This window comes from Convolutriloba macropyga, chromosome 6, assembly GCF_964194025.1.
Source record: "Convolutriloba macropyga chromosome 6, txConMacr16.3, whole genome shotgun sequence".
NCBI lineage: Eukaryota > Metazoa > Xenacoelomorpha > Acoela > Convolutidae > Convolutriloba > Convolutriloba macropyga.
Window position 1 is genome coordinate 40,947,475 of NC_134473.1, and position 19,429 is coordinate 40,966,903.

The 19,429-nt window shown below is 33.3% G+C and overlaps 1 protein-coding gene across 2 annotated transcripts in view; it reads right to left on the reverse strand.

Moving 5' to 3' along the window:
* The window catches only part of LOC142340987 (degenerin mec-10-like), a 40,960-nt gene extending 27,535 nt beyond the window's left edge, over positions 1-13,425 (reverse strand). Inside the window, exons 1-3 of one of the 2 annotated variants that reach the window (XM_075391792.1) lie at positions 12,824-13,425; positions 2,379-2,912; positions 1,687-1,808 (exon numbers count right to left, since the gene is read on the reverse strand). In XM_075391792.1, the coding sequence (XP_075247907.1) occupies positions 1,687-1,808; positions 2,379-2,912; positions 12,824-13,196 (1,029 nt within the window). In that variant the 5' untranslated portion in view covers positions 13,197-13,425. Of the gene's footprint in view, positions 1-1,686; positions 1,809-2,378; positions 2,919-12,823 lie in introns of both variants that reach the window. The other variant, XM_075391791.1, reaches the window with a different exon arrangement.
* Between the last annotated feature and the right edge of the window lie 6,004 nt (positions 13,426-19,429).

A 19,429-nucleotide genomic window follows, 5' to 3' on the forward strand; every position in this document is an offset into this window, starting at 1 on the left:
GTATGAAATAATCAATAAAAAACAGTTTGGGTTTCTGAAAAGAAAATCTTCGAATGATACAGTAATATCCTTGACAGAATCAGTGAACAGTTTGTTAGAAGAAAACGAAACCGTTGTTAGTATTTTCTTGGATTTGACCAAAGCTTTTAACTCAACATCTCATAAAAACTTGTCTCGAAAAAATTGCAAAATATGGATTTAGTACGGAATCAATTGCAATGCTAGAATCGTTTTTATCTAACAGAAAACAATGCGTAAAGAACGGCATTGAATATTCCAACTGGGTGACAATCAGTCACGGAGTACCTCAAGGAACAGTTCTCGGACCTTTAATTTTTATACTTTATATCAACGATTTCCCAGAAAAAATGAAAAAAAGAGAGGACGTTTTACAGTTTGCAGATGACACATGCATTATTTGTCATCCCAAATCTGAAGAAAATGTTTTATGCGAAATTAACAGTGTATTTGAAAATACTGGCAGTTATATGAGGCAAAATATGCTAACCTTAAACAGAGATAAAACAGAAATTGTGATTTTTTCAAAAAATGGTGAATCAAAAATTGAACAATTTCATTATACTTTTCATAGAGCCAAAAACAAGTTGTCGTTGTTCAGGTATAATGACTGATAACAATCTAAATTTTGATATTCAGCTAAACAAAACGTTAACAAAAATGGCAAATGCTATTAGGTCAATTTACTTAGTAAGACATTTTCTACCATTAAAAGCAAGAAACGGGCTGTTTAAATCACTTGTTTTGTCCCATCTCAATTTCAGTGCCATTTTTTTCAATCGTTGTCGGTTAAGTCACTTCAGAGAGTTAATAGACAAATAAATTGGGGAATAAAGGTTTGCCACCTGCGCAAAAAGTTTGACAGCGCAAGAGATCTATTATTGAAAGACAAAATTTTACCAGCAGAGCTTTTCATTACCGTTTGTCTTCTTAAATTTTTTGACCTCCTCTCACAATATAAAGAGAGTAGTCGAGAAACCAAAAACTCCTCATTCAAAATTTTTGAAAAGTACGAACTGACCAATAACTCCAGAACTCTCCAGTACTTTCCAAAGAATAAGTGCCACTCCAAATGGAGTGACAGATCACTGATTAGAAATTTTTCTAGGAAGTGGTATAATTTGCCAATTGAAATCCGAAAAGAGAAAATTAAAAATAAATTTAAGGAAAAACTAAGCAGCGAAATGGTCAAACTGCATGAACGTGTTCCAATAAATAGACAAGTAAGAGGCTTTAGAAATTTGTTCAACTGAAGTATAAAGACCAAGATATTCATATATTTACGAGGCGATTTTGAAAATGTAAATATTTAACCAAACATTTTTGTTGTGGTTATAACTTTAAATTTACATTTTTAAAGATTAAAAAACAATCATGAAAATAACAGTAACTGTGTCTGAAAGTTACAATTAGATACCAAATAGGTTAAATCCCATCGGGAATCCTGTTAACTTTCCTGTTGAGAATTCAAGAAAACTTAACAAAAAGGAATACCCAGAAAACAGCATATCTAACGTAAATCGTTGTACAGGTCCGTCAGCCTCTGTTCTTTAAGAAAAATCATATAAATTAACGCTTATCAGATCTCTTATTAAAGATTCTATTGATTTCTGATTCAAGTTAAACAATGTTTCAGGTTGGTCTTATAAAACAGACAGGTGGTGAGACCTGGAACTCGTTGAGAGGTGATATCTGTCCGGAGTAGTCCATTATGATGTCATAATCCCACACGTATCTGTAATCAGCCCATGACCAGTAATAGTCCCACTCAACTGTGTAGTCCCTTCGACCTTGAAATTATCAAAAAATTCACTCATATTCATGCACAATATTTGCGTTACAGGCAACACGCATAAGAAATGTTAACGATATATAAAACTACATTATGTATCCAGAAGAAAGCCCTCTAGCTAAGTTGATGCACACGTTTTCGTTCTTACCTGATCTAAGTGGGGAGAACAAAAGCATATCGTTAGAGGCCTATTTCTTGTGAAGAAAAGAAACTGACTGCTGATATTAGATTAAATAAACTGGTAATCTGTTGTGTTGATGACAATATCATGTTAACCAAGTTAATTGTCAATTGATTTTCTTTTTTTGATGAATTTAAAAAAGATAATCCTGTTTTGAGCAACGAGTGATAGCTAAAGAATCATTGCCAAATTATAAAAAAACACCAGTATTAAGCTGCGTTATTTTTTCACACATCTGGTGCATCCGGTCTCTCTTCAGCTTAAATTCCACTCTTCATGGTCAAATTTTCTATCTGACTACTTGGCAAAACCCTGCTAGCAGGGCAATGTATCTCGCCTGGAAGTTAAACCCTGTGTGATGATGAGTCATTATCAAAAATTACATACCCAAGTAGTCTCGATCGACAGAGCATACTTTGGGCTCCGTCTGATTCACTCTAGGAACTGGCGTGGTTGAAGACTCGTTTCCTCCGCTCTCATTGGTCAGAATTCCAACTCGATATTGCAGTGACTCATAAATGTCCTTCAACCCAATCGCATTGAGGTCCTCAAATATTATAACCTTGTAGATATCGGAAGTCTTATCGTGGTCACGAATCAAAGATTCTTTAAGTTTGTTTGAATTGCAAAGCGTAATAGTAGGAAATTGCAGCTCATTTTGATGTTTAATCTGCAAATTAACTGTTATAGGGTAGGAGTAAACATCGATAAACATGTCTGTAATCTGGTAAATGAAGCAGAGAGCGCAAATTATAACTGAAATGAGCCAGAATATTTTCCTGTGGAAATTGCTGGATGAAATGACCTTTGGAACACCGTGAGCACTGCATTCCAAAAGCCACGATCTAAGAATCCAGAGAAAAGAGAGCATCTCTTGGGAGTCTTTGTCAACTGCACTGTCCAGAGATGAAGATGAGGGTTCTGAAACTGAAACAGCTGATTTCTCAGTGCTTTTAGACTTCAAAATGCACAAATTGGATTTAGACAAGTTATAGTCACAAAACTTTCATTTATGACAAAGTCGTAGTCATACCAATTTCTTACGAATTTTTGAATGTGTGAAGTCGATGCTCCATAAAATGAAAGTTTTATGATTAAAACTCGATGTCAACCCGGGAACCCTTTTGAATTACTGTAAGTCAGAACTGATAAGTGCTGATATGATGTACGTTTGTTATTAGCTCTGGGTCAATAGTTGATAAGTATGAGGTAAAATATGAATATCATCTGGCCGAGTTGTTGAAAATGGTAGTATATAATAATAATAATAATAATAATAATAATAATAATAATAATAATAATAATAATAATAATAATATTGAATTCAACCAAACATGGTTACAACCAGCTTGGTAGTCCCCAGATTAGGGGAGAAATCAAGTTTCAATAATTAAATTTTCTCGAAAACTTTCCATCCTGAAGGGTAACTTTTATATTTGAATCTTTTCAATGCCTCCCCTTCCAAAAAGTTCTTCACTTCTCTTCGAAACTGACATGGATTTTTGTGTGGTGAATAGTTAGCGAAACTGTTAAGTTGAGACAAAGAATTATTGAATCGGGCTACTCTATTAAAGTAATTATTTTCAGAACGTTTCCGAAATGTTTTTCTCGCTTCAATAAAAATCTTTTCGCTTGATCTGGTCTTTGGACAACCGAAAGTTATTGACCAGTGTTCTGACGCATTCATCGAAGTTAAGCCCAATAAAATCTTGTTAAGCAGAATTAGGTCGTTAAGAACTAGAAAATAACTGACTGGCAATAGGCGATTTCGAATTAGGCTCTCAACGTATTCTTTGTCACCCAGAACAGAACGGCAAGTTATCCATTTTAAACATGATCTCTGCAGTCTTTCCAAGCGTTGAAGATACTGTGGTCCTGGGTTCCAGACATTTGACGCATAAAAGACCGCAGAGAATATATATGTTTTCACCAACGTGCATTTGACAGTTTCTTTTGTGGCGCGGGGTATAACTCTTCTTAAATGATTCAGTTTTTGAAAACCTTTCTTTACCGCCATTTCGAGGTGACAATTCCAAGTCATGCTGGCCGTAAAAATTAATCCGAGATCTTTAATTTGTTTTTCATTTTTGATGGCAATTCCTTTTGCAAATAACTCTGTAGACGAATTATATGTATTTTTGTATGAGAACTCGAGAATGCTGAATTTGTCAAAATTGAAATTTAGTTTGTTTGAGCCAGACAGTCTTCATTTAGTTGTTATTTAATCACAAACTTATTAGGTTGTACCTCAAACTGGAGGCCATGCCGACCGTTTCAATTGCAAATTCTAAACCAGAAGACCGAACAAAACAAAAACTTAAAAAATGTACAAATGTACGAAATGTTTTGTATAATTGGTTTTCAGCATAGTAAATCTTCAGTACGTTAGTATGTCTGGTTTGATCAGTAGAGTTAATTTGAAACGTGAATCAGGTTCGGTATGTTCGCTTTTGAACAAGAGAAAGCTTCAGCATGGTTGGTTTTAAATTATTTAGAATATAAGGTTTTAAAGCGTAACAAACATCCTTTGTGTTTGTTTCTGAAACTTAAGAAGTTGCCAGTAGTTTCTAAATGAGGATGCCGAACTAAAAAGGCACAACTAAAATGAGGATGCCAAACTGACTTCGGTCGAGCTTCAGTTATGAATCGCAAGGTGCAGAACAGATTGACAGGCTGATAATAAAGTACCAAATTATGCCACACATACTTTGACTACCGTGGGTCAAAGCAAAAAGAATTAGTATCCCTAGTCTGGACCAAGCAAGCACAGGGTGACATTTTCAGATTTGATTTTGCTTGTTTTTCCAACATTTTGTCGAAATGGAGGAATATATATATATATATATATATATATATATATATATATATATATATATATATATATATATATATATATATATATATATGCGAGGCTGGCTTTTTAATTCGGTCAAAATTTCACATTTTGCTTACGCATTGTACAGCAAAACGAAAAAACACAATTTTGAAGCCCCGATGATCTAGTTTTGATAAATATAAAAAACTATCAGAAATTTAAAAACGGCTAATTCTTTAAAATTTCAATTAAAAAAATGAAAAATTAAGAAAGATAAAAAACAAACTATATGAGGAAAACTTGTGATTGAATATTTTTTGTTTTTTTTCCAAAACTTGGCTTAAAAATATTCTGCCTGTCTCTGCTGATTAAAAACACTTTTCTGTGTTGCAAAAAGTTTTTTGGATATTTGAAGACTTCAGGCAATTTAGAGCTATTAAAAAAAATCAGTTTTAAAAACAGAAAAATCTGGAGTTATATTTGCGAAAAAATCCTTCTCAATTCATGAGAACTAATAATTTGAGTGTGTCAAAATTTTGGAGAGGTAACAAATCCGGTTTCATAAATTCAACCATATTCATTATTGAAAAAATGAAGGATTTTTCTTATAGTTTTATTTGTATTCCGTATATTGTCAGAGCAGATAGTTCGAGTTAATCTCCTAATAAAAAACAGATGATTTTTAGAACTAGAGAGTTTATTCGAGGCCAAGTTGAATATTTTTAGTAATTGTCCATTTTTTCCGACTACTAACTTTTCACTTCTCTGTAATTTGGAATGGCTCTTCGAACTAATTTCTTCCAATTTTTGAAAGTTTGTGTAAGCTGAAAACTAGATCGTTTATGAATGTGAAACTCTTCATATGAAAAACGAAAACTTCTTTTGAAAGAAGAACAATTTTTTTTCAGTTGACATAAAAATTATTAAATTTTCCCACTTCTTAAAAAAACATTGAAAGTGTGAAAGGGATAAAACATGAGACTTACTGATAACCAATGTTCTTCAACGCTACTAATTAAGAACCTTTAGGAACAGTATCTACGCGGCCACTACAATCGGAGTTTATAACTGTCAGAATTATTAAGTTAAACAAATTTATTAAGTGAAAAATAAAGTGCAAAAACTGCAGCCACTAAATTATTCAATAACACAATAGTGTTTATTAAATCTAGCATTTAACACAACAAACTTTAAAAAAGAATTGGCCGATTATTCTCATGAAAAATAAACAACGACATAACTCAAAAATTTCGTTGAAGTTTTTGTGTTATTTTTACATTACCGATACAATTGCATCAAGAAGTCCACTCCAAGTTTTAGAAAAAAAAAGCAATTAATAAATAAACGGTGACGAACAGAAAATTTTTAAAAGTTTTTGAGGGGAGCTTTGTTTTTGTTTTTGTGTTTGTGTGTTTATGTCTTTAAATGAAATGTGTCTGTAAAATCAGTGTGTAAGAGAACAAGAAAAATGAGGGGGCGGAAAAGAGTAAGTGTCAAATAAACAGTTCTTTTAAACGTTTAAGTATTTGAACTAAAAGAGCCAGAGCGCAAAAACTGTCAGAAATCAAGAAAAATTCGAAAAAATACTAAAATTTTGCTACAAAACGCGGCTTTAAAAATCTCCAATATCAAAATTGCCTGCTTTCAAAACTGCATGTATCAGCTAACACGTCTGTGGGCTTTTGAAAACATAAATTTCCCCACTATGCTCATGGAACATCACAAAATCAAAAAGTGAAAAAACTTAAAAAGTTGGTTTGAGATTTTAAAGTCGGCTTTACGATTACTAATACAATTGACACAAACATTCTTCACCTAGTTATACCAAAGAAAATTGAAAAAGCATGAATGAATTGTGAGGGGTTTTGGGTGAAGATCAGATACGAGAAAGAAATTTATGAAAATATTTTTGATGGCGAGGTTTGTTTTTGTGTGTGTTTGTGTTTGTGTTTGTATGCTTGTGTGGTTGTTTGGGAATGCAATATTTCAATTTATGTGTTTTATGTGTGTGAGAGAGAGTTGGAGTCAGAGAAATAGTTTCTGTTAATTTTTGCCACAAATAGATGCAGAGTGCAGAAACTGTCAGAAGTCAAGAAAATTTTTAAAAAAAGTTTTAACATTTGCTACAAATTGCTGCTCAAATAAGTCAAATAACAAGACTGTCTGTTTCCAGATTCAACTGATAACACGTTAGAGAGTTTTGAAAAATTAATTACCCCAATATGCTCAAGGAACAAGCAAAATGAATAAAAAAATCGAAAATCATCAAAAAGTTTGTTTCAGCTTTTATGTTTGCGTTTGTGTGTATGCTTGGGTGGATAAATGTTTGGGTGTGCAATTTTTTGTTGTGTGTGTGTGTGTTGTAAGTGTGTGTGTAGGAGAAATTATTGATAGTTGGTGTCAGAGAAACAGTTCCTTCAAAATTTTAGACACAAAAAGAGGCTGAGTGCAAAGACTGTCAGAAATCAAGAAAGGTTAGAAAAACTATTCGACATTTGCTACAAATTGTTGCTTTAAATATTTCCAATTGAAACTTACTAATTTCAGATCGAACTGGTAACACGTCTGTGAGTTTTCAAAAAAAAATTGCCCCACTATGCTCATGAAACAACAACATTGAAAGAGAAATTCGAAAAAAATAAAAAATTAGTTACAGATTTTGGAGTCGTTTTTACAGTTACCGATTGAACTGCCTTAAACACTCCTTCGTTACTCTTGCAGAAAAACTCGCAAAACATAAATGAACGCTGACGAATTTTGAGAAAGAAAATATAAAAAAATTTTTCGGTGTCGGAGGTTTGTATTTATGTGTTTGTGTGCGCGCTTTTGTGAATGTCTATAATGGTTTATATACTGAGCTAGTTGTGCGTATAAGAAAAGAACTTTTGAAAGTTTGTGTAAGCTGAAAACTAGGTCATTTATGAATGTGACACTCTTCATATGAAAAACGAAAACTTCTTTTGAAAGAAGAACAATTTTTTTTCAGTTGACATAAAAATTATTAAATTTTCCCACTTTTTAAAGAAAAAAAAACATTGAAAGTGTGAAAGGGATAAAACATGAGACTTACTGATAACCAATGTTCTTCAACGCTACTAATTAAGAACCTTTAGGAACAGTATCTACGCGGCCACTACAATCGGAGTTTATAACTGTCAGAATTATTAAGTTAAACAAATTTATTAAGTGAAAAATAAAGTGCAAAAACTGCAGCCACCAAATTATTCAATAACACAATAGTCTTTATTAAATCTAGCATTTAACACAACAAATTTTAAAAAAGAATTGGCCGATTATTCTCATGAAAAATAAACAACAACATAACTCAAAGATTTCGTTGAAGTTTTTGTGTTATTTTTATATTACCGATACAATTGCATCAAGAAGTCCACTCCAAGTTATAGAAAAAAAAGCAATTAATAAATAAACGGTGACGAACAGAAAATTTTTAAAAGTTTTTGAGGGGAGCTTTGTTTTTGTTTTTGTGTTTGTGTGTTTATGTCTTTAAATGAAATGTGTCTGTAATATCAGTGTGTAAGAGAACAAGAAAAATGAGGAGGCGGAAAAGAGTAAGTGTCAAATAAACAGTTCTTTTAAACGTTTAAGTATTTGAACTAAAAGAGACAGAGCGCAAAAACTGTCAGAAATCAAGAAAAATTCGAAAAAAATACTAAAATTTTGATACAAAACACGGCTTTAGAAATCTCCAATATCAAAATCGCCTGCTTTCAAAACTGCATTTATCAGCTAACACGTCTGTGGGCTTTTGAAAACATAAATTTCTCCGCTATGCTCATGGAACATCACAAAATAAAAAAGTGAAAAAACTTAAAAAGTTGGTTTGAGATTTTAAAGTCGGCTTTACGAATACTAATACAATTGACACAAACATTCTTCACCTAGTTATACCAAAGAAAATTGAAAAAGCATGAATGAATTGTGAGGGGTTTTGGTTGAAGATCAGATACGAGAAAGAAATTTATGAAAATATTTTTGATGGCGAGGTTTGTTTTTGTGTGTGTTTGTGTTTGTGTTTGTATGCTTGTGTGGTTGTTTGGGAATGCAATATTTCAATTTATGTGTTTTATGTGTGTGAGAGAGAGTTGGAGTCAGAGAAATAGTTTCTGTTAATTTTTGCCACAAATAGATGCAGAGTGCAAAAGCTGTCAGAAGTCAAGAAATTTTTTTTTTCAAATTTTAACATTTGCTACAAATTGCTGCTCAAATAAGTCAAATAACAAGACTGTCTGTTTCCAGATTCAACTGATAACACGTTAGAGAGTTTTGAAAAATTAATTGCCCCAATATGCTCAAGGAACAAGCAAAATGAATAAAAAAAAATCGAAAATCATCAAAAAGTTTGTTTCAGCTTTTATGTTTGCGTTTGTGTGTGTGCTTGTGTGGATATATGTTTGGGTGTGCAATTTTTTATTGTGTGTGTGTGTTGTAAGTGTGTATGTAGGAGAAAATATTGATAGTTGGTGTCAGAGAAACAGTTCCTTCAATATTTTAGACACAAAAAGAGGCTGAGTGCAAAGACTGTCAGAAATCAAGAAAGGTTAGAAAAGCTATTCGACATTTGCTACAAATTGTTGCTTTAAATATGTCCAATTGAAACTTACTAATTTCAGATCGAACTGATAACACGTCTGTGAGTTTTCAAAAAAAATAATTGCCCCACTATGCTCATGAAACAACAACATTGAAAGAAAAATTCGAAAAAAAATAAAAAATTAGTTACAGATTTTGGAGTCGTTTTTACAGTTACCGATTGAACTGCCTTAAACACTCCTTCGTTACTCTTGCAGAAAAAACACGCAAAACATAAATGAATGTTGACGAATTTTGAGAAAGAATATATAAAAAAAAGTTTTTCGTTGGCGGAGGTTTGTATTTGTGTGTTTGTGTGCGCGCTTTTGTGAATGTCTATAATGGTTTATATACTGAGCTAGTTGTGCTTTTAAGAGAAAGAACTTTTGAAAGTTTGTGTAAGCTGAAAACTAGGTCATTTATGAATGTGACACTCTTCATATGAAAAACGAAAAATTCTTTTGAAAGAAGAACAATTTTTTTTCAGTTGACATAAGAATTATTAAATTTTCCCACTTTTTTTAAAAAAATAACATTGAAAGTGTGAAAGGGATAAAACATGAGACTTACTGATAACCAATGTTCTTCAACGCTACTAATTAAGAACCTTTAGGAACAGTATCTACGCGGCCGCTACAATCGGAGTTTATAACTGTCAAAATTTTTAAGTTAAACAAATTTATTAAGTGAAAAATAAAGTGCAAAAACTGCAGCCACTAAATTATTCAATAACACAATAGTGTTTATTAAATCTAGCATTTAACACAACAAACTTTAATAAAGAATTGGCCGATTATTCTCATGAAAAATAAACAACGACATAACTCAAAAATTTCGTTGAAATTTTTGTGTTATTTTTACATTACCGATACAATTGCATCAAGAAGTCCTCTCCAAGTTTTAGAAAAAAGGCAATTAATAAAAAAACGGTGACGAACAGAAAATTTTTAAAAGTTTTTGAGGGGAGCTTTGTTTTTGTTTTTGTGTTTGTGTGTTTATGTCTTTAAATGAAATGTGTGTAATATCAGTGTGTAAGAGAACAAGAAAAATGAGGGGCGGAAAAGAGTAAGTGTCAAATAAACAGTTCTTTTAAACGTTTAAGTATTTGAACTAAAAGTGCCAGAGCGCAAAAACTGTCAGAAATCAAGGAGAATTCGAAAAAATACTAAAATTTTGCTACAAAACGCGGCTCTAAAAATCTCCAATATCAAAATTGCCTGCTTTCAAAACTGCATGTATCAGCTAACACGTCTGTGGGTTTTTGAAAACATAAATTTCCCCGCAATGCTCATGGAACATCACAAAATAAAAAAGTGAAAAAACTTAAAAAGTTGGTTTGAGATTTTAAAGTCGGCTTTACGATTACTAATACAATTGACACAAACATTCTTCACCTAGTTATACCAAAGAAAGTTGAAAAAACATGAATGAACTGTGAGGGGTTTTGGGTGGAGATCAGATACGAGAAAGAAAATTATGAAAACGTTTTTGATGGCGAGGTTTGTTTTTGTGTGTGTTTGTGTTTGTGTTTGTATGTTTGTGTGGTTGTTTGCGGATGTAATATTCTAATTTATGTGTTTTATATGTGAGAGAGAGAGAGAGAGAGTTGGAGTCAGAGAAATAGTTTCTGTTAATTTTTGCCACAAATAGATGCAGAGTGCAAAAACTGTCAGAAGTCAAGAAAATTTTTAAAAAAAGTTTTAACATTTGCTACAAATTGCTGCTCAAATAAGTCAAATAACAAAACTGTCTGTTTCCAGATTCAACTGATAACACGTTAGAGAGTTTTGAAAAAATAATTGCCCCAATATGCTCAAGGAACAAGCAAAATGAATAAAAAAAATCGAAAATCATCAAAAAGTTTGTTTCAGCTTTTATGTTTGCGTTTGTGTGTGTGCTTGTGTGGATATATGTTTGGGTGTGCAATTTTTTGTTGTGTGTGTGTGTGTTGTAAGTGTGTGTAGGAGAAAATATTGATAGTTGGTGTCAGAGAAAGAGTTCCTTCAAATTTTTAGACACAAAAAGAGGCTGAGTGCAAAGACTGTCAGAAATCAAGAAAGGTTAGAAAAGCTATTCGACATTTGCTACAAATTGTTGCTTTAAATATGTCCAATTGAAACTTACTAATTTCAGATCGAACTGATAACACGTCGGTGAGTTTTCAAAAAAAATAATTGCCCCACTATGCTCATGAAACAACAACCTTGAAAGAGAAATTCGAAAAAAAATAAAAAATTAGTTACAGATTTTGGAGTCGTTTTTACAGTTACCGATTGAACTGCCTTAAACACTCCTTCGTTACTCTTGCAGAAAAAACTCGCAAAACATAAATGAACGCCGACGAATTTTGAGAAAGAAAATATAAAAAATATTTTTCGGTGTCGGAGGTTTGTATTTGTGTGTTTGTGTGCGCGCTTTTGTGAATGTCTATAATGGTTTATATACTGAGCTAGTTGTGCGTTTAAGAGAAAAAAAAGAGAGAAAGAGAAAGAATGAGAGATAGAAAGAGAGAGAAAGAGTGAGAGAGAGAGAGAGAGAGAGAGAGAGAGAGAGAGAGAGAGAGAGAGAGAGAGAGAGAGAGAGAGAGAGAGAGAGAGAGAGAGTTAGTCTGAATGGTCAGAATTGATGACTACCTTAGAAAATTAGTTATTATTTGCTACAAATTGCTACAAAGTAAGTCCAAAACCAAAGTTTTGTGTTATTAAATTTTGTTGATGACACGTCTGCGATATTTTAAAAAAATTAATAGTCTCATTATGTTCTTGAAGTATCATAACTGAAAAAGATTCTAAGAACCTGAAAAAGTTACAATTTGACGCTTTGTGTCAAAATGACAGTTACCGATACTTGTAGAAGTTTAAAGTGGACCATTCCGACTGTTTGTATAATCAAAGGTGTCAACAATTTTTCGTTTTCAAATCAGCATTCCGACTGCACCACAGAATAAGCGTTACTAGAACAAGCGTTCAATTCACAAATAAAAGCAGAAACCGCAAATGCGTGATTTCACAAAAATTTTGTTTGAATTCTTTAATTGTTGCAAACGATCAAAACAACTTTTTTCAAATTCAATTAAAAATAACAGTCGTGCTCTTCTATAAATTCATCGGATTGATAATATGTATCCAATTTGTGCATTTTTCAAATATTTTTTGTGGATGCATTTTTTTTGTATGCAGCAAGAGAATTCAAATACTTAAAATAATTCAGGATTTCCAGATTTAAACTGCCCCTTAGGGTGGGCGTATAACTTTTTTTATGACTGACAATGTGGTGAGCCTCAGATTGGCCTGTACGTTTTTCACTGACTCCTAAAGCAAACATTGTGATATTTGACAACGAGTTCAAACTCAAAATGAATTATTCATGCTATGCTTTCCTATATTTTTCCCCATCTGTAGAATTGTGAAAAGGATGAACAGCTTACCTGGTGTTTTAGGGGTATTTGAGGGTAAAACTACAGCTTGACTGTTTTTATCATGTTTCTCTCCGGCTTCAGCGTTCTGGGCAGCTTTCTTTCTATCCAACTCTTCCTCCTGCTTAGCCATTTTGTTCATTCGATGTGCTCGCGAGACCATACTTGCAAATTTTGAGCCAATCAGAGCTGCCCTGTGACCAGATACCCCTCCGCCATTCATGGTCGCAGTTGTCACAGGTTTGAAACCGACACTCTCAAGACATTTATTGACGTCTTTCTCGTCAATTTTGAATGAAGTCGGAGGTTGATTGGATGATTTTGGTTGTTGAGTTTTGATCGACCGTTTTTCATCTGTTTTATCGACTATTTGAGATAGATCCATGACTAAGAAACGAGCAAGTACTCACGAGTAGTATCAAAAATAATACAGAATAATCAAAAATATTAAAACACTCAGAATTGAAAACCGAATTCCTTATATCTACTAAGCTCACGTTTTTTTGAGGAATGGGTTCATATTAAGATCTTTTAAGTCAATTGAAAAACGAATTCAACCAATACAAATCATTGCCAAAAGTTACAAAACCAATTCCATTAGAATTAAAGTAGTTTATGAGATAGGTATCGCGTGCTAAATCCAAAATAGTGCTGCATCCAAAATTCGGTTGATTTGATATTTTATTTATTTACGCAGATAGTTACTGGCTTTTTAAATATTTATAAGAAAATCCCCCGAGCCAAACATGGAAAAAGCCAAAAATGCTAGGTTAATAATTGATCTGGGATGCGATCCACATTCCGGTGTTCAAATTCCGGAAGCGGTAAAATTTGAAATCCATCGATCTAAAAGATTCCTGCAATTTCTCCGCGTTTTGAGAGAGCTCAAGATCTGAAGTAATTAATTATTTATTGAATAGAACTCTTTTGATGGTACAGAAATGTCCATTTTGAGAAAATGGATTTAAAACTAGAAACTATTGATCTAGAGTTTTTTGAATATTTTTGTGTCGAAGTTTATTGCTTTGTCTTATCTATGAAATAAAGCGTCTGCTCGAACATAAAGCACATGAACAAGTTTTGGCAACTGAAATGCAAAAGTTACCGTCAGTCCTGTTTGAGAAGGCTAAAAATGAGTTTTGATTATTTTTTGCCGAAAAAAATTCCGCGGGTTTGAATTACAATTTCAGAATGATAACTAAACCAACCGTAATTCAAAGATTAAATATCTAGTGACGCCTTTACATGAAAGAAATATAAGTTTAAGTGGAACAAGAAGCGACACAGAGACCACTTATGGAAACCCTTAAAAAAACTCAAATAATAAAATGGAATGGTCAAAAGAAAAACATGTTTGTTCCCCATTTGAAGTCCTGCTTAGAAGGGATGTGGTCCAAACTTACCAGAGGCAAGAGGTGTGGGTAAATACAAAAAAGTCTGACGAACTAGATAAAAGGAAGAAGAAAATTGTTTATCCAGACAAAAATTAATAACCTATCTGTTTTCCCAGTGATTCAAAAATTATATCGTGCATTATCTGATGAAATTTTGGAAAAATGAATCGCTAAATCTCTCTAATAGAAAGCATATTCAATTCAAATATAAAAAGATAATAGTCAACTTTATACCGTCAAATATTCCACGGCTATGGGTAAAATAACAATGAATGAATGATCCTTAAAAGATCAAGGATCTTTTCCGTTTGTGCCCCCCCAGTACGTTTTGCGTCCCCAGTTACAGAGCACGTGCGATTACATAGTAAATCATTATGTAAAAATACGGCACGTGCGTCTGGGTTGTTCAAATAATATGCGCCCACTAAGATAGGGGGCACAAACGGAAAAGATCCAAAATCGACAGGCATAGATAGACGACACTATGAGAAATTGGCAATAAAAAGATATCCAATATTTGCGGTGTTTGTTTGGGTTTTCGCAAAATAAAATGATGCAGATTTCACAACACAAAATAACCACCAGATGACGAAAAAAAAGCTTGGATATCGCATAAAAATCAAAAGGTTTCTTTTAACCCGTTTCTGCTGTACTATAGCAGGAGACGGCATCGTTGTAACATAGGATCGGTGCAAAGCTACCAGTTATCTCATCTAAGAAATTATTTTTGTGCCTGCTTCTGTTTAGAAGAAGCTAAAGTTGGACTGATGGGGTGGGTGTTCATAAGAAACTGAATATCCAGCGGTTTCGTGAAAAAATGTGCAAAAGCGGGAGAAAGTTGGGTGACTCCAACAGCGGTTAATTTGTGTCTTACAGTACAGCCAGTATTAAACGCATTTTGCAAAGTTTTTACACTAATAAATAACCACAAAAAATTTGATTAAATGTCACCAATAATGGCTTCATTTTTTGTATTTGTCCGCCCGGAAAATCTGATATGGAGTACGAATTTCCACTAAAATCTCCTAATTATAGTTTCGTAAATCATAGACTCCATTGGACAAGTCTGAGACGCTTTAGCCCAAAAAAGCAATCGAAGCTAAAAATTTTGAAGAAGACATGGTAAGAGCTGACACAAATTTTGTGGATAAATGCAAAAATGTCTGGTGAGCTAGATAAAAGGAAGAAAGAAATTGTTTATCTAGACAAAAACTTATTAACTATCTGCTTTCCCAGTACTCATTAAACCGTATTCATTTCAAATAGGATAATAGTAAAAATAAAATTATAAGTAAAATAAAAAAATAGATAAAAGTAAACTTAATGCCGTCAAAAACTCCACGGTTATGGTTAAATTGACCAGGAATGAATGATCTCAAAAAAATCAACAGGCATAGATAGACATTATCACAATCGTGTAATAGAAACATATCCGATAACTTCTTTCGAGGTTTGTTTAGGTTTTCGCAAAACAAAATGATGCAGATTCAACAACACAAAATAACTGTCAGATGACGAAGACATTATGCTTGGATATTGCATAATAAAATTCAAAAGGTCTCTTTTAACCCGTTTCGGCAGTATTGTGGAAGCAGAGAGCATGTTGGTAACAAACGATCGGTGCAAAGACACCAATTATCGTATTTAAGGAATTTTTTTCTGCCTGCATCTGTTTACAAGAATTCAAAGATGGTCTGAAAAAAATTGTTCTTCCTAGCTCTGAATTCAATCCAATTTGAGGAAACGTCGCCAATAATGGCTTAATTTTTTTCATTTCTCGGCCCGAAAAATCTGATGCAGAAGAAGGACTTCCACTATAATATCAACGCCAAAAAACTTTGATGAAGACATGACAAGAACTTGCAAAAATTTTAAGAAAAAAGATTTTTGAACTTGTTGCTATGTCGTAGTCGTTCAAATCCAATTTTCAACAGTGAGCAAAATAAAATGCCTACTAGCGTTGATGGGATTAAAAAAGTTAACTGCTTGTGTTGTATAAGTGTTGTTACAAACCGCAAAAATGACAATGACAAAAATAGAAATAAATACAAGTGATAGCAACAACGATTTGATTCGGTAGCTAGGATAGGCTATAAATTAATAAAAACCTTTCAAAAGTTACTCGATTTTTCCAACCAACTACTGGGCTTGCACGACAGGTGTTGCTTCAAATTTCAAAATTTGTTGCTTTTTATCTCAAAATTTGTGAACATAATAACGACAGATAATACAAATACGCCAAACAAATTGAAATTTTGCTTTTAAAATTTACCATCATTAGAGATAATACGTTCTTGTTGATTGAGGTATTATGTTTTTTTTATGTTAGTCCACCAACCATTAGGCTTTGAGATATTCGAAAAATGCAATTTTGAGCGATTTGTCGGGAAATTGTAAAAAAAGTTTCAAAAATTGGATGTCAAATTGCTCAACTCTGTTTTGAGGCTCATAGAAAAACTGATACAGAAAATGCACCTAATCAAGAGCCTAATCGGAGATCTCAAAAATAGCGCAGACATTTCTTCAAGAAGTTTCCAAATTATCTTGTGTTGGACAAGAGAATGTGTGCGATTGCAACAAAATTTAGAGTAAAAACGGAAAGATCAAAGCCTAAAAGAAAGGGATAATAAAATTTTGGGCAAGATTGCTTATAACATTTTTAAGTAGATTTTGCAAACTGAACAGTTTGCCAGTGTTTTTCGGTCCAGTTTGTTTTAATTCAAACAAAATTTGAATTTAGTTAGGTTGATCGATATATATTTTTTTACTCCGTCAAACAATGATTTTATTGTTATTGCTTCACAAAAAATTACAAGCAAACGAGTAAAAGTTATTCTTTTCGAAGTATGGTTTTTGAGAACAACATTTTGCACTCTGTATGCAACTTAGTTCTGGTTTACGTGTTTGCTCTTTGGGGCAAAATTACCAATTTGCGATTAGAAATGCGATTGAAATTTTAGTTTTTGCTGCCACTTGCAGAGTTGAAAACAAACTTATTTCCAAGAAAAAACGGCTGTGTAAAACCCATAGCCTCTCATAAAATGCTGCGCAGAACTTAATTTGTTTAAATTTATCAAATGACATTAGACGCCTAAAAATGTCAGATTTCACTTCCCGGGTCAAGGTTTTTACTGAATTTTTGTAAGAAATGCGGTAAATGCGGTGAATTTTTGTAAGAAATGCGATGATTGCGATGAATGCGGTGAAAAAAAAATATTTCACCACATTTCATCGCATTTCCTACAAAAGTTCACCGCGGAAGTCATCGCTCTTCTTACAAAAATTCACGGCATCGACTTTTGTGGTAAATTATTGTAAGAAATGCGTTGAAAGCGGTGAATGCGCTGAAAGAAAATAATTCCCCCCATTTCACCGCATTTCCTACAAAAATTCACCGCGAAATTCACCGTATTTCTTACAAAAATACACCGCATTGGCTTTCCAACGTTTACTGAATCTGATTTAAATTCATATGAAAAAGCATTGAAGTACGTGACATTTGGCGCAGTGAATTAAGACGTTGAAGTCATGAAGGAGGTAGAGGTTCGCACCCGTGTAAGTTGGCTTCTTTTTTTAGGAATATTGAGAACTCGGTGAAAACAAATAATTCATCGCAATTCACCGCACACACCGCGAAAAGATGTAAGGAAAACGCGGTGAAAATTTTTTTCACATGCATTTCACCGCATTTTTTACGAAAATTCACCGCCAAACCTCGACTTGGGTTACTGCGGTTATTTGTACATACTCTTATGAAATGACTAAATGCAGGATATTGCGGGGGAAGCTAATTACAATATCCAGTCTCAGAATACCAATCAATAACTATGGTTATTATTTCTGAAAGGTTACTGAAACGATGAAGAATTTTACTATCAAAAAGTTTAAAAACATTTCGTGTGATCATCTCTTAACGATAAAAAAAGAAGCCGATCAGAAATCTGGCTGCAGCATGTTGAACAAGCGGCCGACCGGGTTGCCGCTCATTTAAATGGCAGGACTTTTAATATCGCCTTCGAAAAAAATCTCTGAAAAAAAGGCCGGTAAAGAGTGTTTTGGATCTTTTCAACAATTGCCCCCCCCCTTTGGTACCTAGTATAGAATCGCCACCCTTTTTCTGCTATACTTTACCACAATATTAGTTGGCCTACAGTTTAGATAGCCGAATATCAGTTTAAGAGCAATTGCAGACCGCTGTTCACGGCCATGCCTCTCACGCGGTGTGGGATGTAATCCGGAAATCATGGGTCGGTTATCGTGGCGAAGCCGCGACGCGCGCGAAGCGCGCCCACCGACCCGCCAGTCGGAAATTCTTTTCGCTTTGTATTCCAATTCGGCTAATTGCCCTAGCATGGCGCATTTTATTCTATCCAGTTTAACACCGCATGAGCATACAAGGAGAGTTATTAGTCGTCTATGATTGGTTAATAAATCTCTCGCTTAAATTCTATTCAAGAATAGCCCCCCTTTGCAAAAGGGGGGCAATTGTTGAAAAGATCCAATGTTTTTAATCTTTAATAATCATCAGATTTGCTGTTCTAATGATTCATCAGATTGAAAATAACAGAAATGCTGTAGATTCATTTCTTCGATCTGGGTTGAAAAAAAAAATATTTCTTGTAAACAAATCAGAAATAAAATAATCTGCCCGGACTACTTTTTATACATATACATAATAATGAGCTTAAATGGTTGGTTTTGAAAAAGTAAACTGAAGCCGCATTTAAGCAAAATATGCCATTTACCATTTGAGTATGATAACAATTCCAACCTAACAAAAACCGAATTTACTCTTTTGACAGCAGTAGATGACTTCAATGCAACTTTTCCTTACTCATAAAATCAGAATTCATAAGACTTTTAGAGTAAAACAAGTGTTTCCACTATTTCAATATTTTTATTTAAATATACTGGAATATAAAGGACAGAAAGCGTTTCAGTAAGCACAATAAACTCACAACAACTTTAATGCATTGTTGAAAGATAAGAGAGCTGCAATGTACTAAAATTACACAGGCGAGCTTCCTACTTAAAGTCAAAGAAAAGTATTTTCATAAGGCTGTTTTTCGCAAATTAAAATTTTGTCATTATTTTTTTCCTTCCCTTCTAGGCATACAGAAGCAGCAACTCAGCCATACTAAAAGAAGGGCAGTGCTCCAAGGCAGTAAAATTTAAAATACAGATGGAAAATGGCTTGAGAAATTTTGTAACTCTTACGATAAAG